Source organism: Acartia tonsa, chromosome 11 (genome assembly GCF_053477335.1).
Source record: "Acartia tonsa isolate MP-2025a chromosome 11, ASM5347733v1, whole genome shotgun sequence".
Lineage (NCBI taxonomy): Eukaryota > Metazoa > Arthropoda > Copepoda > Calanoida > Acartiidae > Acartia > Acartia tonsa.
In genome coordinates, this window is record NC_137270.1 from 1,486,514 (window position 1) to 1,513,733 (window position 27,220).

General features: G+C 31.1%; 3 protein-coding genes and 1 long non-coding RNA gene across 4 annotated transcripts in view; 1 reads left to right on the forward strand and 3 right to left on the reverse strand.

Annotated features, from left to right (window-relative positions):
- LOC145332434 (uncharacterized) overlaps positions 1–27,220 on the forward strand; it is a 444,908-nt gene that overhangs the window by 212,066 nt on the left and 205,622 nt on the right. The window lies entirely within an intron of this gene.
- LOC145332915 (uncharacterized) lies at positions 4,300–9,633 on the reverse strand. Its single transcript, XM_080178022.1, has 9 exons — positions 9,531–9,633; positions 8,485–9,253; positions 8,073–8,156; positions 7,737–7,793; positions 7,174–7,299; positions 6,789–6,890; positions 6,634–6,707; positions 4,948–5,034; positions 4,300–4,501 (listed from the first exon to the last, which is right to left on the reverse strand). Exons 1-8 carry the CDS (start codon positions 9,537–9,539, stop codon positions 4,948–4,950), a joined length of 1,308 nt encoding a protein of 435 aa, XP_080034148.1. The 5' UTR covers positions 9,540–9,633; the 3' UTR covers positions 4,300–4,501.
- Positions 12,950–20,955, reverse strand: LOC145332428 (uncharacterized). The gene is made up of 11 exons (XM_080177423.1): positions 20,907–20,955; positions 20,594–20,692; positions 19,124–19,222; positions 17,704–17,802; positions 17,501–17,599; positions 15,772–15,870; positions 15,267–15,365; positions 14,482–14,580; positions 14,105–14,173; positions 13,649–13,700; positions 12,950–13,059 (listed from the first exon to the last, which is right to left on the reverse strand). The coding sequence occupies exons 1-10, from the start codon at positions 20,953–20,955 to the stop codon at positions 13,687–13,689; spliced, it is 825 nt and encodes a 274-aa protein (XP_080033549.1). The 3' UTR covers positions 12,950–13,059; positions 13,649–13,686.
- Positions 21,777–22,760, reverse strand: LOC145332330 (uncharacterized). Its single transcript, XR_013884157.1, has 3 exons — positions 22,729–22,760; positions 22,376–22,465; positions 21,777–21,873 (listed from the first exon to the last, which is right to left on the reverse strand). It is a non-coding gene; the product is annotated as an uncharacterized LOC145332330 (long non-coding RNA).

The following is a 27,220-nucleotide window of genomic DNA, read 5'->3' on the forward strand; positions in this document are numbered from 1 at the left end:
ATCTGCGGAAAGCTGCCAATAATACAATGCGATAATCAACTATTATTCCAATCTATGTTACCACTTAATCTTTTTAAAGAAAATTTTTTTTAAAGCAAAGCTTTTCTATAATTAGGGTCGGTCCGTACGTCCGTCACAAACGGATAGCTTTTTAGTTAATTTAGGCATGTTAGAATTGTCCTCCCGATTTCAAACTTTGCATGGTGATTCCTTTAGTAGTTAGGTACGATTTAGAAAGCGTAGCAACTCTATAATCATTACAAGAAAGTCCGTACGTCCATTTTAAACATGTTATTTTTTTTTTACTTTTTTAGCAACAATTTTTTTTGTGATGTAAGCATCCGATTGATCTGATTTTTGGTATGTTTATTCCTGGGACAACAAAGTATAATATTTCAAGCGAAGCAACTTTATAATCAAGTCCTAAAAATGTAAGTATGTCCATTATCCAGTATCAAGCAGTTTTTCAACGAATTTACACTTACAACTTTGCTTCAAATCTTATACATTTATATTCTGATTATTCAGTTCTGACACTATATAAGTGTTAATGTCCGTTTGTCCTACAGTTTCAAGGCTTCGCTATTATGGATGTTGTCATCCTTGTTCTTTTATTAGCAGGAATTGACATAAAACGTCCTTGAATCTGCAATTGCTGTCTAAAAGCTAACGGAATCATACAAATACTTATTTTTATCAAATATATTTATCTTAATTAAAATATACAAATCACCTGATTTCTATAAAAATGTTCTCTCATTCGCTGGCTTAAAAATGGGGAGATTGATCAAATCTTTTATCAACTTTCATTTTCAAAACATTTCTAACGACTATTTAAATCTACAGATCTTACTAACCGTTAGACTGACTTTAATAGAAATTCAAAATTTAAAAAAACTAAATTGAAAAAAATATTCTCCGACGTTTAGGACTCCTGTGTTTGTCAACTCCAATGTTTGTCCCACTCCTGCGTTTGTCCCACTTCGACGTTTGGTACTCCTGAGTTTGTCCACTCTGAATCCTGATGTGTTTTTCCCACTCCTACGTTTGGCGTGGAACCCTTAGAATTTTTCCTTTTAACATCCGTAGAAAACTGTCTATAATGCGATGCAATACTAATGTAGATATATTTATGTGACCTGATGAAGGCAGGGAGTGAGGGGACATTGGGCAATTCATTACACTATATAGTTTATAGTACATGATCAAGGCTTGTAAGCATCCCTGCAAACAATCGACAGCAATTCTTGAATTGAAATTCTACAGAAAAAACTATCCTTTAAATGGAAAGTTAAGATATCAGTTTGTGTCCAATGTTCAGCGGAGAGTTGAAATTCACAGCTATGATATCTTTTCTCTAGGTACATTATAATCTTTTCTTATTTACTTTGAAGTTTTTTGTGGGGAATTTTTTTTAAATGACTCTTATTTCTATTTAAAAAAAAAAAACAGTTTGTTATTCTGTCTCAGTTAGTGTCTGTTTGTAGATTAAGATCGTGCTAACTTCTATATTGACATGGTTCTCCTTCATTGTTAAGGTCGATGGACGTTTTCTAACTAACTTAGGGTAGGGTACATCCACCAACCCAAGAGAATTCACCCCTTAAAAAATTGCATTACTTATTTTACAAAATTACTGACACGCATATCTATAGTTGTCTGATCTTTTAGAAGCGAAACTTGAGATACACCTCATAATTTTAATTTACTATTTTTAGTTGTTGAGCTGGGAAGTTGTTTGGGCTTATGGTTGGGTCTGAGTGCTCTAAGCTTCGTCGATTTTGTCATCATGTATTTGTTGTGAAAATGCTCATGTTAGAAAATATATCAAATGGCTTTAGATATTTCTTAAATATTCTGAAATAACACGAAAATTCAAATATGTTTAAATTTAGTAATGTATGGACAGTTATCTGCGGATAGTAGATAAAAATAATTGAGATTAGTTCCAGTTTTGTTAGCCCTGAGGGACAATGGATGATAAGTTAATTTACTCTCCAAATGATGATAAACTAAATTATCCCCTTTGTTTATATAAATTATTGGTTTTAAAAATTTTACATTGTTAGTGTGAAACAATCTATCAAAATCCAGAAAAATGTACTTTATTGTAACAGGATTTATCAAACAAGTTTCAAATTGATAAGACAATTTTAACATGATTAAATTAACAAATATAGCTATCCATTACATAAGGTCGAAAAAAACTATAAAAAGAATAGATAAAATAGATATAAGAGAATTTCCAAAAAACAATATAGGATTCAGTTTACCCTTGTGTAAGGTTTAAAATTGATAGGACAGTTTTTTAATAATGCCTGCAGTCTTAGGGATCTATATGGATGAGACAATGGCCAATAAATTGTTGTACATCCCTAATAATGATACACAAAATTACCTCATTATCATTATCATAATAAGTTGTTGAAACTTAATGAATTAACGAATCAAAAAATTAACAAAAGTCCCCAAAAGAAAACGAATAAGAAAACGTCAATAGAAAACTTTATGGACAATTTTAATAAACAGCCCATTGTCCCCTCTCTCTCTGCGGATGCTAAAAAGACTAATCAGTGAGCATGTAAAGATTTTGTGAATATCTTTTATTCTTATAGCCCCCCTTCCAGAGTGAGAGAGGGGACAATGGGCTGTTTATTGCACTATCCAAAAGTCCTATGATAACGTTTTCTTATTCCCTGGCCTAACAACTTTGGGGACTTTAACTAAAAATAAAAATGGGAGGGCATCCCCCTCGTAGGGGCGTAGCCGCTAGTATTACATATAATGATTATGAGTGTATATATGAGTGTGTATCAAATTTTTGTGTAAACTCTTGGTTGCTAAACAAACTAAAAAAATTTTAAAAATATTTTAGAATTAAATATTTTCAGTACAATACATTGCATTACAATTGTCCGTCCGTCTGTAAGCAATTGATAAATTGGGGGAAGTGTGATTTCTCGGCTCCTATTCAAGATAGAGAGCTGAAATTTTCAGTTAAAATTACTACGCCATATGCCCTTCTAACCTATACATTGTTTTGTCCATCTGTCTGTTATTTAGGGTGCTAGAACGATTTCTAGATTTTCAAGTTTTCCTAACCCTTAACAGTCGGGCCCCTTGCCACACCTTAATCAGTCGGGGGGGGGGGGCGTTCAACGCCCCCCCATATTATATCAGTTCCTATTAGAGCTAGAGGGCTAAATTTTTTTGTACAAGTCCCCTGTGTTATGATGAATTTCCGACCTTAAGTAAGTCAAAGTCAATTTTCGCTTCCTTCACCCTTTTATTTAACAACCTTTGGTTTTAGGTCCTTTTTTACTTAAAAATTTCAAACGGCTGTAATTTTCTTATTTTTGAAGCTAGAAGAAATTTTTTTTTGCAGAAAATGATTATCTTTATGTAAATTTTATATTTGAAATGTCAAAATATAAATTTCAGCGGCCGCAGCTGTACTTGGCAGCTGCCAGCCGCCGCAGTCGGCGGTCGGCGGGAAAACGGCGATGGATCTTTATGAAATTTTAATACGTTATGTAGACATGTAAAAAAAGCTTAAGTTTAAAATTTGAAGTCTCTGAGTCAAAAATTGAGGCCACAGGAGCCTTTTAAAGATTTCTGGAGACCTGGAGGATCAGGACCTGCAGATCATACCTGGGACCTGAAATTGACTTGAACACCTGTATTTCATATAAGGATGTACTACTAGAGGATATTTTAGTATTTTGGCAAGATAAAATACTTTGTTTAAGTCAAAAAAATATTTTTGCTCTTTACCTGGATGACCCTGCCAGGTTTTCTGGCATCCTGTGCCCGCCAGGATGGAGATATTCAAAAAATTCCAACTCTCAGTTATGTGTCATACCCAAACTTAAAAAGTCACGCAGTTTGGGCTCTTTATCTTTCACACACAGAAAATGGGATAGAAAAAACCGGATGGGGGGGCGTTCAACGCCCCCCCCCCCCCCCGACCGTTAAGGGTTAATTGTGCAACTCCTTTTCAAGATAGAGAGCTGAAATTTTCAGGGACTAATTAATTTTACATTCTCTACATATTTTTTTCGAGTTTCATTAAGATTTGTTTATTGATTGCGGTGCTAGATTGATTCCTAGATTTTTAAGCTTTTGTGATTTATTTATTTATAAAGTTTAATGATTTTTGTATGACACTGGTCTATATTATATTTTCCAGATATTAATTCATATTTTTGAGCTTACTAATAGATGTTGTTATCCTTGTCATCTAATTATGATTCCTTACAAAACAAACAAAAGAAATATTGAAATGATAGTGTGCAACATTTTAACTGATCTTTTTATCATCTGTTTCATATTGTTATTATTAATTCCTGTTCAACAAACAAAATAAACAATGTATTCAAAGACTAGCTTTTAATTTTATTATATTGGTATATCAATTTGTTTTCTTTGTTATCTAGCTTATAACATTTCATTAATCAATAATTAGTTAACATTTGTCTTTTTCTTTAGAAAGCTTCTGTACCTTAAAATGAAATTATCACAAAACATGGAGAAATATTATTTAAATTTTAGCTCATAATTTTTATTTAAATAGCTCATAAACATATTGATTCTTAATAATCAATTCTAGTTTATGAAACCACTTGAGGCTTCGTCCCATCTATCAGAGGTTATTAAAAAAAATTAAGTACCAGTGGTGGTGTAACCACCATAGTTTTAATTACCTGCCTAAAAAAATTAAGAAAATTTTTTGTTTTTGGGGGAGTTGGGGGTATCCCACCCCAATAGCTTAAAACCTCCACAGGACCAGTTGATATATTCCCTGAAAAGTAGAATTCAATCGGTTCAGTGATTACCAAGATCTACAAGGACAGACGGACGGATGGACCGGCAGACATTAAGCTACTTTGTATTATAGATAGATTAAATTGATGTCAAATAAAGCATAGAAAGAGCTACAAATATTACCTAAAAATGTATTTTCTTGCTGCAAACAGATGGATTAATTTTTCCATCAGGATGATCATTCCATTTATAACCCCAACCTCTAACCAACTAGATAAATAAATCTTTTTAAAGAAGGTGTATTAACTTTTTTGCTTTTTATTTAGAATAGCTAGTCGGTGCTTTTAGTAAGTAATTGATGTAAAATGGTTCATAGAATTAAAATATGCAATCGGTTTTTTTGTAGACCTCTTATTTTTGAAGTAATTTAAGTTTCTTTTAAAAATAATTAAGTCGGTTTTAAGGTACTAAAACGGAACAAAATAAAAGAAGAAAATTGCTAGTATGAACAAAAATAGTAAGATCTTTAATTTGACACCTTATTTTTAAAATTCTGTTGTGTAATTATTGAAAAAATCAATTTTTTTAACCTAGGTTTAATCTAAACTTTAAACCTAATTATTTTATCACACAGGCATAAAAAATATGTGTTTATATATGACTTTAGAATCAGAAAAATATTACAAATCAATTCTAAGCAAAATTTAAAAAGTTTTAAAATATTGTAATAAAAAATAAAAAAAATAAAAAGTTTATTTTAAGAATTGTAACTACTAAACTAGCCAATCACAAATTGCGAAAATTGACGAATCGTGAAGCTTAACCTATAAAGTTAACCAATAGAATTGCCAAAAAAAAAAAGGAGAACGTTCATACAATATATACAATAGATACTACAATAAATATAGTGATATTACAGAACATGTAAAGAATGAAAAATTATGAACAAATATGCATCAGTCTGTTTATAAACTTCAAAACAATGCTGTTAAAAATACATTATTGTTTCTTGTGTTTAAAAAATATCTGCTAAATTGCATTGTCTTTTGTTTAGGTTTTGTTCAGGTTTTGTTCAAGCTAACCCTTTAAAGCCGAAAATTATGATTCTTAAAATAAACTTATATTTTTTAATTTAGTTTTATAAAACTTTTTCAATTTTGCTTAGAATGGATTCGTATTATTTTTCTCATTCTAAAAGTATATATGAACACATACTTTTTATGCCTGTGAGAGGATATTTTTAATTTCAAAGTTTTGATTAATCCGAGGTTAACAAAATAGATTTTTTTGGTAATTACTTAACAGAATTTTAAAAATAAGGTGTCAAATTAAAGATTTTACTATTTTTTCTTCATACTGGCAATTTCTTCTTTTTTTTTGTTGCGTTTTAGTACCTTAAAACCGACTTAATTATTTTTCAAAAAACTTAAATTACTTCAAAATAAGAGGTTTTCAAAAAAAACGATTGCATATTTAAATTCTATGGACCATTTTACATCTATTACTTACTAAAAGCACCGACTAGCTATTCTAAATAAAAAGCAAAAAAGTTAATACACCTTCTTTTGTAATAAAAAGTGGCACCAGATTTTTAAATAAAATTTCATATTACTTATTAATAGTTATTTCTCACATATTATTATAAACAGTATTCCGCAAATATAAAATGTAATATTATAAGATTAAAACCATTTTTTTAGCCCCAAGATGCCGAAGGCATGTGCTGAAAACTTGTTTTAATCTTATTATATTCGTAGAAAACTGGATGTAATATAATGATAGACATATTTTTTTAGTATGAATGATAACTGGTTCTAATCCACCAGATATTCATTGGTTTCGAATAAATATGAGAAAAAATTCATAGACCTCTCCACAATTTTCTCTTCCTTCAGATTTCTGTAAATTGTTAGGTTCTCCATTTTGCCAATTTTTGTAGGTAACTTGAAGTAATCCAATAAATTAGAAATAAGTTAAAATATTTCAATAAAATTAAGTATAAGATCTATGTAAATATATGTAACCTGGATCTCCATTTGACCAGACCCAGTTTCCTTCCCTGGCAAGATCATTAAATCCCATCCAGAATGCACACCAGCCATGACATTTCTTGTCTTTTATCAGAGCTAATATCAAAAGAACAAACAATTAGATTTTGAAATTAGAATTTGGAAATGAATTAAATTAATATTTGTTTTTATTTTACCTCAGGCAAGATTTTATTTGTATACCAGAGTACAGGGTTAGTACCCCCAAAAAATGTAAAGATTTGGAAAAAATTACCACATATAATCATTAAAAAAAGGAGGGAGGGAGGGGTTATGCACTTGCTGGGCAATTGGAGAAAAACATATAATAATAATCGTGATACAAATATTCAACAGCAACTACACACAAAATAAAACACACTTTCGATAAAATTTTGTTCTTGTTGAGAATTGATTGAGGCTAAATCTGCATTATTTCCTTCTCTCCTGCATGTGTCTCTTGCTGCAGTCCAGGTCAGAAATTGCTCCAGTACAAGGTAGCATATACCTATAATTTGAAGAAAAAAATATTTTTATTTTAAACGCTATAGTTTTGTGAAAATTTTGTTTTTTATTAGTCTAATTATGCTTTAACAATGACAATTTGATTAAATTGTTAAATTGAGAATCTACTCATCTCTCCAGAGCACCGCAACTCAAGTCTAGCCCTCATGGAGAATTTTGCACTAACAGGAGAGTGCAAACTGATGAAAAATTTCAAGAACTTAAGACTGTTGGGTCTTAATTTGTATAATTATGCACTTTCCTAGTAAAGAAAACTTCTCCAGAAATGATAAGTCTTAGCTGTGGTACTCTGAAGAGATGAATAGACTGTTAAAGTTGTAAGCAATTGGTTTTATACACCCTTTTTTTATCTTTGAAAAAATTTATTTAATAAATGGTGCTTATTGACAATGTAAATAAATTATTTGAAAATTTTAAGACCTGTTTGTTTGTCTAGGATCCATTTGCTATCACCACAATCTTCTTCCTTTGGAGGCTCTTCATTTTAATAATCAATAAACAGTACATTTTAATTTATCTATTTACCAGCAGCAACACCCCTAGAGGCCCCCAGGGCCACATAAAATGTTTTCTTTTCAATCTATTAAGATCAGCTGTTTACCAAACAAAATTTTTACAACTCCTCAACCCCCCAAAATAGTTTTAAACCTTCCCAGGTGCTATGGTTAGCTAGATCCTTTGGTACAGATACACAGAGATCCTGTTACTTTATTATAATGATTTATTATCTATATATATATATAGGGAAATTTTCACCTTTATCTTTCTTCATAAAGTTCTGCCAATAATTCCACCAATACCACCATTCTAGTTGTTCTTTGGTCCATGGTCTAATAGTTCCTAAATTAACTTTAAAGGTTTGCATCTCAGAAAAAAAGACTGGTCCATGGTCTAGTTTGCCAGGGCATAAATGGCATAGTTCCTAAATTAACTTTAAAGGTTTGCATTACAGAAAAAACAATCCATAACTCAGTATTATTTGCATAAATATGTATACAATTAATAATTAGTTAAATTGTACAATCATAAAGAGGTGAATTAACCCTTTATATGATTTTTACATTTTTTTTCATCAAATTTTTAACTATAACTTTTATTACTGATGCACCTTGAAAATAGGCTCATAAGTTATGTTTTGTTGTCAGTAAATATTTATTAATTATAAAACCTGGAAATGGCAAATGTCCAACAGGATGGAAATGAGCAGGCATGCCAGGCATCACATGTCTATTTGGATTCATCTGTTGAGGAGGACCTCCTGGAAAACCAGCTCCAAGGGCTAAAGGATTTTGTCCCATCAATGGATTTTGTACTCCAGGAAAGTTGATTGCTCCAGGTGCTCCCATCATCATAGGATTTTGTACTCCAGGAAAGTTGAATGCTCCAGGTGCTCCCATCATCATAGGATTTTGTACTCCAGGAAAGTTGAATGCTCCTGGTGCTCCCATCATCATAGGATTTTGAGCTCCAGAAAATTCCGCAGGTGATAGAGGGTTAGCCTCCATTGGTTGGCCACCTGGAGAATTTACTGTTTCTGAATTAGGCCACATTGGTTGTTGGCCTGGTGGGGTGTTTGGAAAACCACCCTGCATTTGTGGAGATGGATTCAAATTAGTCTGTAGTACATTCAGTTGGGGTACATTTGGTAGTTGTGGCCAGTTTGGATTTGGTTGTTGGCCTGGTGGGGTGTTTGAAAAGCCACCCTGAATTTGTGGAGATGGAATCATATTAGTCCCTGGTACATTCATTTGGGGTACATTTGGTAGTTGGGGCCAGCTTGGATTTAGTTGTTGCCTGTTGTCTGTTGTTTCAACTGCCTGAAGTTTATTTGGATCAGTTGTTTCAACTGCTGGAAGTTCACTTGGGTCAGAAGCATAATCAGAACGTTGGTAAGAGAGTCTTATAATCTGGAGAATGTATATGCCTAACCACAGTACCTAAATTATTATAACATTTAAAATATGAAAAAAATAGTAGTTGCACCCAACAAATAACATCAAAAGAATTTAGGGCAGTTACATCTAAAATTAAATAGGTTAAAACCATCCAAGTATCACTTTTAGAGGTCAACCTATTTATTCTGTAGGTCAACGTAAATAAGTACAACTAACATATGCCTTTACAAAATTGGTGTCAACCTAAAATTTTCAGAGGTCGACCTATGTCTTTTGTGAATTAGGCTTTAGATTCTAAATCAATTATATAAAAACTTACTCTAGTCATATCTCTACAGCAACTAAATAAATAAATTAAATTTTTTTATCATTGATTCATTCCTTTATTGCTATTGTCAATAGAGTGTCACCTTTCAAACAACAAATACAACAAAGTTTTTTATGTTATGTATCCAAGGCTATCAGACAACTATGCAGGGATCTAAAGGGATAAGACAATGGCCAATAAATTAATGTACATCCCCAATGATGACACACAAAATCATCCCCTCTGTATATTGCAATTGGTGGTTGAAAAATTTTGACACTTAACTTAATGAATCAACCAATCAGAATTCTATAAAGTCCTCAAAGTTTTTAGGCCAATGAATAAGAAAAGGATATTATAAAACTTTGGGAACTAGTGTAATAAACAGCCCAATTTCCCCTCCCTTCCTGCATCTATTTTTAAACACAAATTAATGATTATTAATTATTTGATTGAGACATCCTAATAAGAAAATATAATGTAGTTTTATAAGCTGTGAAAGAAATCAGAAAATAATTACATTTTATGGCAGCATTAATTTTGCTCTTTCAATTTTTTTGAGTCTTTGATAATAAAGAACTATAATTAATAAATTTTATTATAGGTAATGTCAAGCTTGGTTTTTAAAAAGAAAAAAGAACATGACAACATCTTAAGCAGCGAAGCACAAAAAAATCATGGACTGACATGCAGACAAAGTGATTTAAAATCAGATAAGATAAATTAAATTAAAAAGAATTATAATATAAGCATAAAAGATAAATACAAAACCTTTTTCACATTGGTTTTATTTATATTTGATGCAAATTTTTTTTCAGAATTGCTGTGAATCAGTTGTAATCCAGCGGATATTAACCTGATTCTGAGTCATACTTTATTTCGACTTATTGCATTTATATGAAAGAGAATAATCAACCTGAACAATATAGCTAAAAACCAGTATTTCAAACAAGTTGCGTGCACAGGGATTCAAAAGTGGATTGCAGCCTTTAGGTGAGGACCTTCCCAATTTTAATTTAAAGGGGGTACATTTACTTTCTTTATTCTTTAAAGCATTTTTGCTTATATTATCTGATTGTGTAATATGTTGAACTTTGCTTTTAAATAGTTATTTTATTTGCTTTTTGAAAGATTTCGTGATTTTTATGATTGAAAGATTTCGTGATTTTAGAAAAATATTTGTAAACATTAAAACATCTTAAATAATATTGTATTATAGACGTATAGCAGATTGTAGCTAATTATAGAATAGTCTTGCAATTCTCACCATCAAATAACTTCATATTAATTTATTGTTCATGAACTTTATTCATATATAAGAGCATGCATGCAGATACTATAACTGATATAATGCTTAACTTTGGTATTTACCAGTGGTTAGGCTGGATATATAAAGTAACTGTGGCGCCCTACCTAGGGACTCAAACCTACAGCTACAGGGGGCGAACCTAGCAGTGCTAAATTCTCCCCAAGTATTATTCTTTTCACATTCTTAATTTGCAAGCAGCAGCTTGCAATACTTATTTATAAAAGCTAGCCCCTCTAGCCTTTACTCTTTACTAGCTGTCTGTTTACTTTTCAGGAGCAAAGCTTTTTTTTAACCCATACTACAATATGTGATACATAACGATGCCTAGCGGCAGATAATTAAATAATCTACTCTTATTTGCTTTGATTCAAAACTTTACTCAGAGTTTTTACAACAAAGTACATAAAGATCTTTAAATTAACTACTACATTTTCTTGAAATAGTGCAGTTCATTTTATGCTAGTCTGTATGCGAGAACCTTTGCTACAAACAAACACACAGACATCGTTCTACTTTGTATTTTTAATAGCATAATAAATTCTACAAAAAGACATATAGACCTACTCACGGTAGAAATCACATCCAAATACTTGATTAGAGTCTTTCATTAAGAAATATACTCTTAATTTTCCTGGAAAAACGTACATACCTAAATGTTTTTTAATTATTGACCTTCATGTGTATAAAAAATTACATAGTAAAAACTTTATCAAAGTTCCACCGGAAATTGAATTTTTTGTTTAACATGTTTCAATTTATTATTAAATTTACTTAATTTTTTCTATCAATTATTGCAGAAACGTTATGCATAGTTTGAAATGGATAGGACAATTATACCATACTTATCTAATTCAACTACTAGAACTGTCTCTTATTATATAGCTGAACATAGTACATACGGTTGACAAACCTGTCCTAAATGTAGACAATCTTCGCTACTATTTATACTGTATATGTTACAATAGGTGTTATGCAAGCTTCAGCATTCGGTAGCTTCATCTGCATCAAGAATATGTCAAGTCTGAACCTGGCAAAACATCAGTCTTTTAAAATTATTTTTCAAAGCCAAATAAATGGATTTATTATTACTTGGTTCTTGTATCAGATTAACATGCACTTTAATAAAGTGAAACTTGTAGCTGGGTAAAATGAAAACCCCCTCCTTCCATCCTCTTTACCTCATCCCCCTCCTCCTACTGAACAAAGTAACTGACCATTAGGAGAGATAGCAATCCAATTGATAATTTTCTCACTGTCATAATATCCACATATATTCTACATTCATTTACTGTTCTCCTTCTTGATTAAATTTATAGCTACAACCAAATTGTCCTTTACACTATAGATAAAGAGGACAGTCTCTTGTTAAATTTACATATTAAATAGATTCAATCTTTTTTTCTTTTATTGTTACACTAGCGTCTGCTCCCTAACTTTATTAGTCTAGTAGTGATAAAAAATCTTAAGGTTAACAACATCCATAAATAAGAAAGCACAAAAAATCAGACAAAAAGTGAGCTGTAGAGCAAATATCCAGTTTTCATCACAATGAAAAAAAGAAAGAGGATATGCAAAACTCTAAAAAATCATAAAAAATAACCTTGGCGTTATCCTCTTTTTTTTCAATTTTGAAAATTTGAGTATCAGCCCCCCCCTCCACCCGCCCACAACGACAAACAACTATTTTAGGTAAGGTTAGGTTTTAGGCTAGGGAGCCGAGCGCTGTGGCTAGGCAGGCTAGGGAGCCGAGTGCTGCAGCCAGAGTTCATAGTTCGTTGTCAGGGGGGGGGGGGGAAAGGGACTCAAATTTTTCAAAATTGAAAATAAAATTTCTAACAGAATAATACCATAACCTTAACATCTTTTGAAGCATGACCGACAGACAGACGAAAAAACAATGTATAGATCAGTTGAGCATAAGCAATAGTATTCTCATTAAAAATGATAGCTGTCTTGAATAACAGTTGAGAAAATGAAATTTCCTCTCTATCGTTAAGGATTGACGAAATTTCTGACTGACAGTTTCACAAAGTGAAATATAGAGTAGCTTTGCTATTATAACCATGCTCCTTTATATAAAAGAAAACCACCACAAAAATTAATCTATTAATAAAAAAAACTGGAAGCAAATTAATTTTATTCAAAAGTCAGTTTTATAATTTCTTTACATGTGTATTGTGTAACTTTCATTTCATTAAGCATTTAAAAAGCCATGATTGGAGAGTCCAATTTCTGAAAACAAATAAGAATCAAGTAATAAAAGCCATATTTTTTTAACAGATGGAGAGGAAAATAATTAGATAATCATAGTTGTCAAGAAAATTCAAATTTAAAGTAAAACGATTTTTCACACTTAAATATTAGTGTTTTAAGAAATTAAAGAAATGTTAATTATGTTTTTGCTACATATGTTTAATATATATAAAAACATGATTTCAGGGTAAAAGAAAGAAACTCAATAAAAGTGAGTTTTTTTGTAGCCTTATTTAATTAGCAAATCCAGTGGCAGTTTTATTCCGTTGCAAGACTAACTAAGATACAATGAAAAAGACTAGGAATCAATATTCGCATTATATTATGGCCATCTTTCTGTGGTAAGTAAAATTAAAATACTGATTCCATATTTGTTTGCCCCGTGGGGACAAATGTCTGGGGTAACAAAACTTTTATTAAAATTAAGATTATTATTTTCAAATCAGAAAAACTGATCTGAAATACAATGCAATACATGATTTTTCAGTATGGCCAATTAACCATTTTATCCAGTGGATGCTAATTGGTTGGAAAGTCATATTGGAAAGGTTCTGATTTTAAGTTTCACCTGAAAACATATTGATGAACAAATTATTCAAGCTCATTTCAATTATTGGCTCCTGAAATTAAATTTATTTATTAGTATTCATTGTCTTAAATTATCTTCTACATGATTCACCCAAAAAGATACTAATTATGATACATGGGTGATTACTTCCCCCTCTTTTCTCACCATACATACCCCCCCCCCCCCTCAAATAAGCTCATAAAAACATTCAATCAAAAAAAACCACAATTAGAAAACCCAAAACTTTTGGTGTTAAGATTGAATCCTTATTGGAACGTACAATGTAACAGTGTCCAAAGTTATGCAATGATTATAATCTACACAAGGGGTAATTTTGTTAATAACCAATGAGGGGTACAGAAAATGATTGTTCATTGTCTCATACTTTATGTTACCAGACATCATAATTTTTTTTTTCCAAGAAAAAAAAATGATACAACAAATTGTAAATCTTACCATGTTTTTTGAGTAATTCTGCTATATCAGTATGACCTTCTTTGTTTGCCATGGCTAGTGCAGTAAAACCTTTACAAAACAAAGTATATAATAATGTTTCAAATGTTGCTTGTTGCGATTCATTGATGATGGAAAAATCTCCCAAAATAACAAAGATTATAAAATCATAGATTAACAGAAGTGAGTATCAAAGATATTATAGACTATAGAGTTGATGAATATACAGTTAAAATTAATTTAATACCAAAAACTAAAGTAAGCCTTGATGAAATATTATAAAGCAAAAAAGAAGTTAGCAATTTTTTTGCATCAAAAGGGGCTTTAATACTTTAACTTGCAAGTATTTAGATTCTACAAGAATAAACGAATTGACTAACCATCATTATTTTTAACACTGATGTCAGCTCCATTCAGTAGCAGTATTTCAACTATTTCTTTGTGACCATATGTTGAAGCAAGAATAAGACTGTTATCTCCTTAATAGAATAATTAAGAGGTAATATTACCCAAAATCAAGTATGACAACATCCATAAAAGCGAAGCTATAATATCACAAGGAAGAATAAAAGAACAATAACTCTTTGAATTGTCAGAACTTAATAATCATAACTGCAGTTGTAAATATAAACAAAATTGTTCATAAATTTGCTATGAAGTCTAAATCATACCTAACTGTTATAGTAATCAAAGGAATCATAACATATTATAGGAGAAGGAAATAAATATGTCAAACAAGAAAAGAAATAGGTCAATACAGCAAAGATACAATATTAATTACTAGCGGCTATGCCCCTAGAAGCCTCTAGGGGCACTTGAAAAGGGGAGAGTCGAATTTGATAACCCAATTTCTTATTTTAGATTTTGAAAGAAAAGTAAAAAAAATTTCGGGGGGAGGGGTGCCCCACTCGCCATCCCTAATTTTTAATTTTAGTTAAAAAAATGAAACCAAATAAAATTTTTAGGGGGGGGGGGATTTTTCATATTTTGGGGGGTTGGGGGTGTCCCACCCCCCAAGAAAATAGTTATAAACCTTCCTGAGACCTATGAGAAGCTACCCTGTTAAGGAGAACCCTATCAATTCAGCGGTTAGCGAGATCCTTCGGTACAAACAAACAAACAGACACACAAACATCCTGTTACTTTAGTATAAGGATGTACTTACCATCATCATCCCTAGCATGTAAGTAAGCCCCATGTTCAATGAGGATTTTAACTACTTCTTTGCGTCCATATTGGGCAGCCTGTGTAATACTGGAACTTTCTTGAAATTAAAAGTTTTTTCATTATTTAATCACTGTATGAACAAAAATGTCCTTATAACAATAAAATAAAGGCTTTATGACTTGATTTAGTTGCATTTTGGACTTATAGCTATTACAGGAGGCTTGATATTATTTTCTCCCCCACAATCTATAAATGAGCACTTTAGGGCCAACCTTTTATGGCTAATAATTTAATTTATAATATAAAATTTAAAAAAAATTGTTATTGCTATTTCAAGTAAAAAGGGACCAAAAAACAATTGTTGTTAATAAAGGAGTTAAAAAAGAAAAAAAGACTATATACCAAAAATCCGTATGCAAAAAGAAAACCAATGTTTAAACTTTACTAGATAATTCATAAGTGGCTAAAGAAAGTAGACATAATCTAATTAATATGAAATTTACCTTTATTAGTTTTAGCATGGATATCTGCCCCATGTTGCAACAGTGTTTCAACTACATCTTTGTATCCATTTAGTGATGCTACTATAAGACTTGTGTATCCTTAATAAATTTAAATTGGTTATTTCAGTTTTACTTGGAAGTAAAGAAGGTAAAGAACTATTCAAAGAAGGTCCTAATGCTATAGGACTGTTAAGTAACTTTTTTTACATAAAAACTTGATATTTTAATGATTATACGCTAACCAGATTCTTTAATTAAAAGAAGATATATAAAGAAAATTAAATAGATTTGTGCATGGTATGTCTTTTAAGATCTTGTCAATGCCATATTTTTTCAATCTTTCATATTAGGGTTACTTTCATCCACCTTTTTAGCAAATCCTTTAAAAACTTGGACTAAAGCCATAAGCTTTAAAAAAATACATCGTGACAATTAGTTTCAAAATTAAAATTGCACTTATAAAAAATGGAAAGGGATTAGACTTGTTTTCTATTATTTAAGTTTAATAGTTATTTCCCTATTTTTTTCTAATTTTTTTTAAAAATGTATTAGAATCTATAAAAAAAACTAAGAAGTAGTGTTACTAACATCAATCTATTACTAAATTTGAAAACTATTGAAACAAATTGATTTATGGGTTTTAATTAAGAAATTCGACCATTTTTAGCCAACTTTTTTATTGGGAAGAACTAAAAAAAATAAGGCCTTTCATACCAAAATGTGTACAGTTTCTACCCAATCACAGGGAATTTCTATTGGCGGAGCCTGATTACCTTTCTTTCTTAGTACCTTTATTGATAGAACCTTCAGCTTTAATAGAAGTCTGGATATTTTAGAAGTCTGTTACCCCCCACCCTCCTTATCTATTTAGGTGTGACTGAGGGCCCGACCTATTATGGCAATAGAATGAAGACATTTTTCTGGTGGTTCATGTGCATATTTAGAGAAAATTACTTTTTCTAGTCATAGTGTTCAGACCACTTGTAGGCCGCTTTTTAGCGGCCAGCTGCTAAATATTAAAACAGCTGTAGAGCGGCCAATTTTAAAGCTAGAATCACCAAATTTTAGGTGGAACTTAAAACGTGGTAAAATGGCGGTTGGCAGCACCAACTAATATTTTTATCTGTTTCTGATCACAATAAAAGACTACATAAAAATTTGGTTGGTCTATAGCTGTTTTGAAATTCAGCGGCTGGCAGCTTACAAACAGGTAGGAAATTGAAAATCGGTCAAGAAGTGGTCAAATAGTCATGACCTTACTACTCATGGAAGTTTATCATTGCTCAAGGATGTACCACAAAATTTGTTAGGTCTCTAGCTGTAATATAAGCCACAATGTACATGATATAAGTACATATCAAAAGCACAAAATAAAATCGGTCATTTTGCAGTCAAACGGTCATAACTCCACTAATCTCAGATGTTCAATAATATCCCAGAATTAACCAAAAAAAATTTTAGGTCTCTATCTTTTACACAAAAGTCATAATGAAAAAATTAAGATTTATTTAGAATTTTTTCTAAATTTAGTGCCACCTAACTGACTTTGACCAGATGCCATGACCGACACAGACCAGATATTCTTAAAATTATCCAAAGCTAAGATCAACTCTTGCCGACGTATAATTACTAAACTTAAAAAGTCATGAAGTCACAACTCTCTATCTTACCTACAAAAAAATGACATTGAAAAACTAGATCTGTAAGGGTTAATTAATATGATATTTACCTTTATTAGTTTTAGCATGGATATCTGCCCCATGTTGTAAGAGTATTTCAACTACATCTTTGTGTCCATTTTGTGCTGCTGTAATAAGACTTGTGGATCCTTAATAAAATAAAAAGTCATGAAGTCACAACTTTCTATCTTACCTACAAAAATAATGACATTGAAAAACTAGATCTGTAAGGTTTAATTAATATGATATTTACCTTTATTAGTTTTAGCATGGATATCTGCCCCATGTTGTAACAGTATTTCAACTACATCTTTGTGTCCATATTGTGCTGCTCTAATAAGACTTGTGGATCCTTAATAAAATTAAATTGGTTATTTGAGTTTCACTTGGCAGTAAAGTAGGTAACAAACTATTTTATTAAAGAAGGTCCTACTGCTATGGGGCTGTGAAGTAACTTTTTTTACAAAAATTTTATAGTAACATATTTAGCAGTACTGATTAATTAAAAACACCCTATTTACGTTAATGTAGAGGATTTATGACATAATTTAGCAGCCTTTTGAACCTTCAGCTACAATAGAAGTTTTGATAGTTTGGAATGGTGTTCCCCCCATCCTCCTTTTATATTTAGGCGTGGCTGAGTGCCCAACCTATTATGCTAAAGAAAGTAGACATAATTCAATTAATATGATATTTACCTTTATTAGTTTTAGCATGGATATCTGCCCCATGTTGTATTAGTATTTCAAAGATACAATATTAATTACTAGCGGCTACGCCCCTAGAAGCCTGTAGGGGCACTTGAAAAGGGGAGAGTCAAATTTGATAACCCATTTTCTTATTTTAGATTTTGAAAGAAAAGTAAAAAAAATTTCTAGGGGGCCAAATTTTTTTTGGGGGGAAAAGGGGTGCCCCTCTCCCCATCCCTAATTTTTAATTTTAGTTAAAAAAATTAAACCCAAAAAAATTTTTAGGGGGGGGGGATTTTTCATTTTTTTGGGGGGTTGGGGGTGTCCCACCCCCCAAGAAAATAGTTATAAACCTTCCCAAGACCTATGAGAAGCTACCCTGTTAAGGAGAACCCAATCAATTCATCGGTTAGCGAGATCCTTCAGTACAAACAAACGCACAGACACACAAAAATCCTGTTACTTTAGTATAAGGATGTACTTACCATCAACAACCCTAGCATGTAAGTAAGCCCCATGTTCAATGAGGATTTTAACTACTTCTTTGCGTCCATATCGGGCAGCCTGTGTAATACTGGAACTTTCTTGAAATTAAAAGTTTTTTCATTATTTAATCACTGTATGAACAAAAATGTCTTTATAACAATAAAATAAAGGCTTTATTTAGTTGCATCTTGGACTTATAGCTATTACAGGAGGCTTGATATTATTTTCTCCCCCACAATCTATAAATGAGCATTTTAGTGCCAACCTTTTATGGCTAATAATTTAATTTATAATATAAAATTTTGAAAAAATTGTTATTGCTATTTCAAGTAAAAAGGGACCAAAAAACAATTGTTGTTAATAAAGGAGTTAAAAAAGAAAAAAAAAAACTACATGCCAAAAATCCGTATGCAAAAATAAAACCAATGTTTAAACTTTACTAGATAATTCATGAGTGGCTAAAGAAAGTAGACATAATCTAATTAATATGAAATTTACCTTTATTAGTTTTAGCATGGATATCTGCCCCATGTTGCAACAGTGTTTCAACTACATCTTTGTATCCATTTAGTGATGCTACTATAAGACTTGTGTATCCTTAATAAATTTAAATTGGTTATTTCAGTTTTACTTGGAAGTAAAGAAGGTAAAGAACTATTCAAAGAAGGTCCTAATGCTATAGGACTGTTAAGTAACTTTTTTTACATAAAAACTTGATATTTTAATGATTATACGCTAACCAGATTCTTTAATTAAAAGAAGATATATAAAGAAAATTAAATAGATTTGTGCATGGTATGTCTTTTAAGATCTTGTCAACATATAGAATAATAATTTATGCTCAATTTTCAGGAAGTGTTAATATCTGCTTGTAGTTTTTTCATATTGGAAGATATCATTGCGTAAAATATATAAACCGACAAAAGAAAAAAGAAAATAAAAACACTCAATTATCAAATGCCATATTTTTTCAATCTTTCATATAAGGGTTACTTTCATCCACCTTTTTAGTGAATCCTTTAAAAACTTGGACTAAAGCCATAAGCTTTAAAAAAATACATAGTGTCAATTAGTTTCAAAATTAAAATTGCACTTATAAAAAACGGAAAGGGATAAGACTTGTTTTCTATTATTTAAGTTTGATAGTTTTTTCCCTATTTTTTTCTATTTTTTTTAAAAAATGTATTAAAATCTATAAAAAACTAAGAAGTAGTGTTACTAACATCAATCTATTACTAAATTTGAAAACTATTGAAACAAATTGATTTATGGGTTTTAAATAAGAAATTCAACTGTTTTAACCCAACTTTTTTATTGGGAAGAACTAAAAAAAATAAGGCCTTTCATACCAAAATGTGTACAGTTTCTACCCAATCACAGGGAATTTCTATTGGCGAAGCCTGATTACCTTTCTTTCATAGTACCTTTATTGATAGAACCTTCAAGCTTTAATAGAAGTCTGGATATTTTAGAAGTCTGTTACCCCCCACCCTCCTTATCTATTTGGGTGTGACTGAGGGCCCGACCTATTATGGCAATAGAATGAAGACATTTTTCTGGTGGTTCATGTGCACATTTAGAGAAAATCAAGTACATATCAAAAGCACAACATAAAATCGGTCATTTTGCAGTCAAACGGTCATAACTCCACTAATCTCAGATGTTCAATAATATTCCAGAATTAACCAAAAAAAATTTTAGGTCTCTATCTTTTACACAAAAGTCATAATGAAAAAATTAAGATTTATTTAAAATTTTTTCTAAATTTGGTGCCACCTAACCGACTTTGACCAGATGCCATGACCGACACAGACCAGATATTCTTAAAATTATCCCAAGCTAAGATCAACTCTTGCCGACGTATAATTACTAAACTTAAAAAGTCATGAAGTCACAACTCTCTATCTTACCTACACAAAATGACATTGAAAAACTAGATCTGTAAAGGTTATTTAATATGATATTTACCTTTATTAGTTTTAGCATGGATATCTGCCCCATGTTGTAACAGTATTTCAACTACATCTTTGTGTCCATATTGTGCTGCTCTAATAAGACTTGTGGATCCTTAATAAAATTAAATTGGTTATTTGAGTTTCACTTGGTAGTAAAGTAGGTAACAAACTATTTTATTAAACAAGGTCCTACTGCTATGGGACTGTGAAGTAACTTTTTTTTACAAAAACTTTATAGTAACACATTTAGCAGTACTGATTAATTAAAAACGCCCTATTTACATTAATGTAGAGGATTTATGACATAATTTAGCAGCCTTTTGAACCTTCAGCTACAATAGAAGTTTTGATAGTTTGGAATGGTGTTCCCCCCATCCTCCTTTTATATTTAGGCGTGGCTGAGTGCCCAACCTATTATGACTACAGAAAGTAGACATAATTTAATTAATATGATATTTACCTTTATTAGTTTTAGCATGGATATCTGCCCCATGTTGTAACAGTGTTTCAACTACATCTTTGAGTCCAGTTTGTGCTGCTGCTAAAAGACTTGTGAATCCTTAATTTATTTTAATGGGTTATTTGAGTTTTACTTGGTAGTAAAGAAGGTAAAGAAATATTTTATTGAAGAAGGTCCTAGTGCTATGGGACTGTGAAGTAACTTTTAATACTTCAAAACTTGATGTAACACATTTTAAAACGCCATATTTACAATAAAGTAATAATGTAAAGGATTTATAATATGATTTAGCAGCCTTTTGAACTTTCAGCTACAATAGAAGTTTGGATATTTTGAAAGTTTGTTAAGTTTCCAGGGCTAGGACTCAATAAGATATGATTTCTAACTGAACTTCAAGATTATTATATATTTTGGTTATACATTATCAGATAATTACCATAAATACTTGTGGCATTGATATCTGCCCCATGATTTATCAGTATTTGCACTATTTCATTGTATCCATTCTCAGAAGCAAATATGATACTGGTCCATCCTGAATATAATAGTAGGCTAGAATAAAAAACTACCCTCATAGAGATCCTTGCATACTAAGTTCTTTAAGGGAAAGCAATAGTCGACGTTTAATAAGTTTAATATTATACCATATGAATCTTCCACAGATTGGTGTTTTACTTTAATAGGCTTTAGTAGAGAAATTTTTTTTAATTAGGGGAATACATAAATTGTATATTTACCTTTATCATTCTTTGCAGATACATCTGCACCATAATCAAGTAATAACTGAACAGTACTACTCTTCCCTGCCTTTGCTGCAGCATGGAGAGGAGTTTCTATAGAAAATTATTGTTGATTAATTTCTTTATATTTTTGGAGATAAATTTTAGTTTGACTGTGTTGTTATGAAGTTGATCATCATAAATGAAAAGCAATAAAGTGCAGTATATCTTCATTATTTCAAGTTGATTTAGTACTTGAAAACCATTATTCAGAAGGTGGGGCTTACTACAGCCCTCTCCACTAACTCAAAAACTATATGAGAGATATTAAGAAACATAAATTGGTGAAAATAACTGGAGATAATAGCTTTCTTGGTTACATTTGTTATTAGGGAGAAAAGAGAACATGTCAAAGTTACTAGCTACAAGTGTCATGTTGACATTATTAAATACTCCAATACGATAGAAAATCCAATAAAAAGCTGACTTGAAATAATTCTTTAGAATCATAAAACTTCTAAATACATCAATTATCTATCTTTATGAATTATAGTTGTAAGCAAGAAATGGAAACAATATATATATTTCCTAGGCACCTTTACCAAATTTTACTTACCAGAGTTATAAGTTAAATTAACCGAATATCCATCCTCAATTAATTTCTCAACTTCATGATTATCCCCCTTTAGTGATGCAATGTATAGTGCTAAAAAGAAAACGTTTATTTTTTTAAAAGTGAAGCTGTACAAAAATGTTCAATCATGCTACGAAATTAATATTGATCAATTTAAACATTTTAATTGATTCAATCATAATGTATTAGGTTTGACATTCAGAAGCATTTTACATGAAGTAAATAGTCTACAGACTACATTGCCTGAGCCACTTCTAAAATTGAAAAGAATAACATTTGGAAAAGATGACCCCAATTTCTCTAAAATGATAGAAAAGAAAAAGATAAATATTTACCATTACTTTTGTATGTCTTCTGAGTGGCTAAAATAATATGAATATAGTGAAATTAATTAGATTTATATTAGAAAGGGGGGTGTAATTATTTATTATTTTTTTTTCTATGTTAGTAAGGTTTGGTTTTATTTAGTTACAGGATAGCCATTTAAATCATAGTTGTTTGTCGTTGTTGGGGGGAGGGGGGGGGGGGTACATTTGTCATAAAGGTACATTTTTCATAAAAACATTTGTCATAAAGGTTGTTTGTCATAGAAACATTTGTCATAACGGTATGTTTGTCATAAAAACATTTGTCATAGGGGTACATTTGTCATAAATTACTGGTACCTAAAGTTTTATACTGGTACCCAAAGTTTTATGATAGTACCCAAAGTTTTATACTGGTACACAAATTTTATACTGGTACCCAAAGTTTTAAGCTGGTATCCAAAGTTTTATACTGGTACCAAAAGTTTTTACTGGTACCCAAAGTTTTATACTGAAAGGTACCCAAGTTTTATGCTGGTACTTAAAATTTTATTTTGGTACCCAAAGTTTTATACTAGTACCCAAAGTTTTATACTGTTAGCCAAAATTTAATTCTGGTACCCAAAGTTTTATACTGGTACCCAAAGTTTTATACCGGTGCCCAAAATTTTATACTGGTATCCATGACAAATTTAATTTATGACAAATGTTTTTATGACAAACGTACCTTTATGACAAAGATATCTTTATGACAAATATACCTTTATGACAAATGTACCTTTATGACAAACATACCTTTATGACAAATGTTTTTATTACAAATGTTTTTTTATGACAAACTTACCTTCATGACATATGTTTTTATGACAAGTGTACCTTTTATGACAAATGTTTTTATGACAAGTGTACCTTTATGACAAATATAATTATGACAAATATATCTATGACAAGTGTATATATGACAAGTGAATTTATGACAAAAATTACTGAGCCCAATTTCCATACTTTATGTTCCCAGATATCATACTAATGATACAACTAATTGTAAATCTTACCATGTTTTTTAAGTAATTCTGCTATATCAGTATGACCTTTTTTGTTTGCCATGGCTAGTGCAGTAAAACCTTTACAAAACAGAGTATATAATTATGTTTAAAATGTTGCTTGTTGCGATTCATTGATGATGGAAAAATGTCCCAAAATAACAAAGCTTATAAAATCATGGATTCACAGATGTGAGTTACAGAGATATTGAAGACAAGAGAACTGATGAATATGCAGTTCAAATGAATTTATTACCAATAACTAAAGTAAGCCTTGATGAAGTATTATAAAGCAAAAAAGGTTAGGATTTTTTACTTAAAAATGGTTTTCAATAATATAACTAGGAAGTATGTAGATTCTAAAAGATTAAACGAATTGACTAACCATCATTATTTTTAACACTGATGTCAGCTCCATTCAGTAGCAGTATTTCAACTATTTCTTTGTGACCATATGTTGAAGCAAGAATAAGACTGTTATCTCCTTAATAGAATGATTCAATGATTTAGAAGTAATATTACCCAAAATCAAGTATGACAACATCCATAAAAGCGAAGCTATAACAACACAAGGAAGAATAAAAGAACAATAACTCTTTAAATTGTCAGAACTTAATAATCATAACTGCAGTTGTAAATGTACTTACCATCATCATCCCTAGCATGTAAGTAAGCCCCATGTTCAATGAGGATTTTAACTACTTCTTTGCGTCCATATTGGGCAGCCTTTGTAATACTGGAACTTTCTTGAAATTAAAAGTTTTTTCATTATTTAATCACTATATCAACAAAAATGTCCTTATAACAATAAAATAAAGGCTTTATGACTTGATTTAGTTGCATTTTGGACTTATAGCTATTACAGGAGGCTTGATATTATTTTCTCCCCCACAATCTATAAAGGTGCATTTTAGGGCCAACTTTTAATGGCTAATAATTTAATTTATAATATAATTATAATTATAATTTAATCAATATATTATTTACCATAATTATCTTGAGCATTGATGTCTGCCCCATGTTGTATTAGTGTTTCAACTACATCTGTGTGTGGTGTTTGTGCTGCTATAATAAGACTTGTGGTTCCTAAATCAATCTAAATTGGTTAATACATTTATTCTTTGAATGGAGGATAAATAAATAATTTTTTAAAGAAGTTCCTAATGCTGTGATTTTTGAAGGGACAATGAAGTAAATTTAATTCATAAAACCTTGATAAACACATATTTTAATCACATGTAGCTTTACTGATTGACCAAAAACATTTTAATATCAATAATGTAAAGGATTTATGACATGATTTGAAAGCCTTTTGAACCTACAAAATGCTCATGTCAATGAAGAAAATGAGAGTTTGATTATTAACTTCTGTCAATGGTAAAAGGGTTATATTAAACGGTGGAGTCTAAAAGGGTCCTGAATGTAATTTGGTCTATCTCAAAAAACGCAAACTCAGTAATGTGCGACATTTTTAATGAATTAAATTAATCAACTTTTTTTTTAAAGAAAGCTATAATCATTAAAAGTGTAGCTTTAGTATAGTTGAGGTTGGTCCTGATGGTAACACTTATCGCTAATTGTTAATAAAAAAAACCTTGCGTCCATGTACACTTTTTAATAACATTTTTATAATACTTGTGTAAATAAAAAAAGGCTTATAGATAGTCCGTTGGTTAATCTGTAAGGATAGCTTTTATAGGAATTTTAGAGTTGTCTTATTGATTTCCAACGTAGTAGTAGGTTGCCTGTACGATATAAAAAGTCAACCAGAAATTCCAGACGTTCATTATAAAATGAGATTTTTTCTTCTTGACAACATTTTTTATGATTTTTTGATTGTATTATGTTTCTAAAAAAGCTTATTTTCTTCATGATTAGAGCATGTACGCCCAGCAGTAGGTCTGTACGTCCTTACTTGACGGATTGTTTGTTAATATATTCATGTTATAATTGATTCACAACTTTGCATTATGATTCATGTATCAGGTACAACTTTCAAAGCGTAGCAACAACCTTAACCCCTTACAGTCGGGCCCATTACCGCACCTTAATCGGTTAAGCGTTGAACGCCCCCCCCCCTCTATTATCTCAGTTCCTATTAGAGCTACAGGGCTAAATTTTTTTGTGCAAGTCCCCTGTTTTATAATGAATTTCCGACCTTAATTGAAACGAAGTCAATTTTCGCTTCTTTCACCCTTTGTAACAACCTTTGTTTTGAGGTACTTTTTCACTTAAAAATTTCAAATGGCTGTAATTTTCTTATTTTTGAAGATAAAAGAACAATTTTTTCACAGAAAATGTTAATCTTTATGTAATTTTTTTTTTTTAAATATCAAAACATAAATTTCAGCGGCCGCAGCTGTACTTGGCAGCTGCCAGCCGCCGTAGTCGGCAGTCGGCGGGAAAACGGCGGCGGATCCTTATGAAATTTTAATACGTTATGTAGACATGTAAGAAAAGCTTAAGTTTAAAATTCGAAGTCTCTAAGTCAAAAATTGCGGTCACAGGAGCCTTTTAAAGATTTCTGGAGACCTGGAGGATCAGGACCTGCAGGATCATACCTGGAACCTGAAATTAACTTCAACACCTGTATTTCATATAAGGATTTACTACTAGAGGATTTATTAAGATAAAATGCTTTGTTTAAGTCGTAAAAATATTTTTGCTCTTTACCTGGATCACCCTGCCAGGTTTGCTGGCATCCTGTGCCCGCCAGGATGGAGATATTTGAAAAATTCTAACTCTCAGTTATGTTTTATACTCACACTTAAAAAGTCACGCAGTTTGGGCTCTTTATCTTTCACACACAGAAAATGAGATAGAAAAAAACGGATAGGGGGGGCGTTTAACGCCCCCCTCCCCCCCCCCCCCCCCGACCGTTAAGGGTTAAACTGTTTTACAAATTCCATTTGACCATATTTTAAAACATGTGCATTTTTAACTTTAAAAAAAATGTTTTGAATGTGATAATAATCCTAATTTTTAATTAGCTAAGCTTTCCAATTGGGTGTACGTCTTTTCATAACAGAATACTGACATCTTTAATGCACCTTTAACGTTGGGCTCTTTTTTTCCGGACCTTAATTGGTCTGGGTGTAAGGAGGCATTTGCACTAACCATCCCCCCATCCCCCATCTGTTAGGGGAATGTCATGTTAGAATTGTCCTACTCTGTTTTATGAATAATGATATATTTTTCAATAGTAATGAGAGAAATATAAAAAAAACCAAAATCTGGAAATGAAGACAAATACACTTATAATGACTTATAGAATAGATAGAAATGTTATGCTTCTTTAAATTTCTAACTATTTCAACAGTTTCTTCTCTACAAACTCATATTTTCATCAAACTTTATTACAACAAGGATGACAACATCCATAAAAGCAAAGCACTGAAGCGGTAGGACAAACTAAAATTAACACTTGTATAGTGTCTGAACTGAATAATCAGAATATAAAAGTATAGGAGTCAAAGCAA

What these genes read in the sequence shown, in the direction of transcription:
- LOC145332915 (XM_080178022.1), bottom strand. An exon ending in CTTTATGAAGAAAGATAAAG is followed by an intron (nt 7,794 to 8,072) that starts GTGAAAATTTCC and finishes ATTAAAATGAAG; the next exon opens with AGCCTCCAAAGGAAGAAGAT. An exon ending in CTGGTCAAATGGAGATCCAG is followed by an intron (nt 6,708 to 6,788) that starts GTTACATATATT and finishes GATTACTTCAAG; the next exon opens with TTACCTACAAAAATTGGCAA.
- LOC145332428 (XM_080177423.1), bottom strand. Translation starts at nt 20,955, where the DNA reads ATGGGGGGAACACCATTCCAAACTATCAAAACTTCTATTGTAGCTGAA. An exon ending in AACTTCTATTGTAGCTGAAG is followed by an intron (nt 20,693 to 20,906) that starts GTTCAAAAGGCT and finishes AATTTTATTAAG; the next exon opens with GATCCACAAGTCTTATTAGA. An exon ending in CCATGCTAAAACTAATAAAG is followed by an intron (nt 19,223 to 20,593) that starts GTAAATATCATA and finishes AAATTTATTAAG; the next exon opens with GATACACAAGTCTTATAGTA.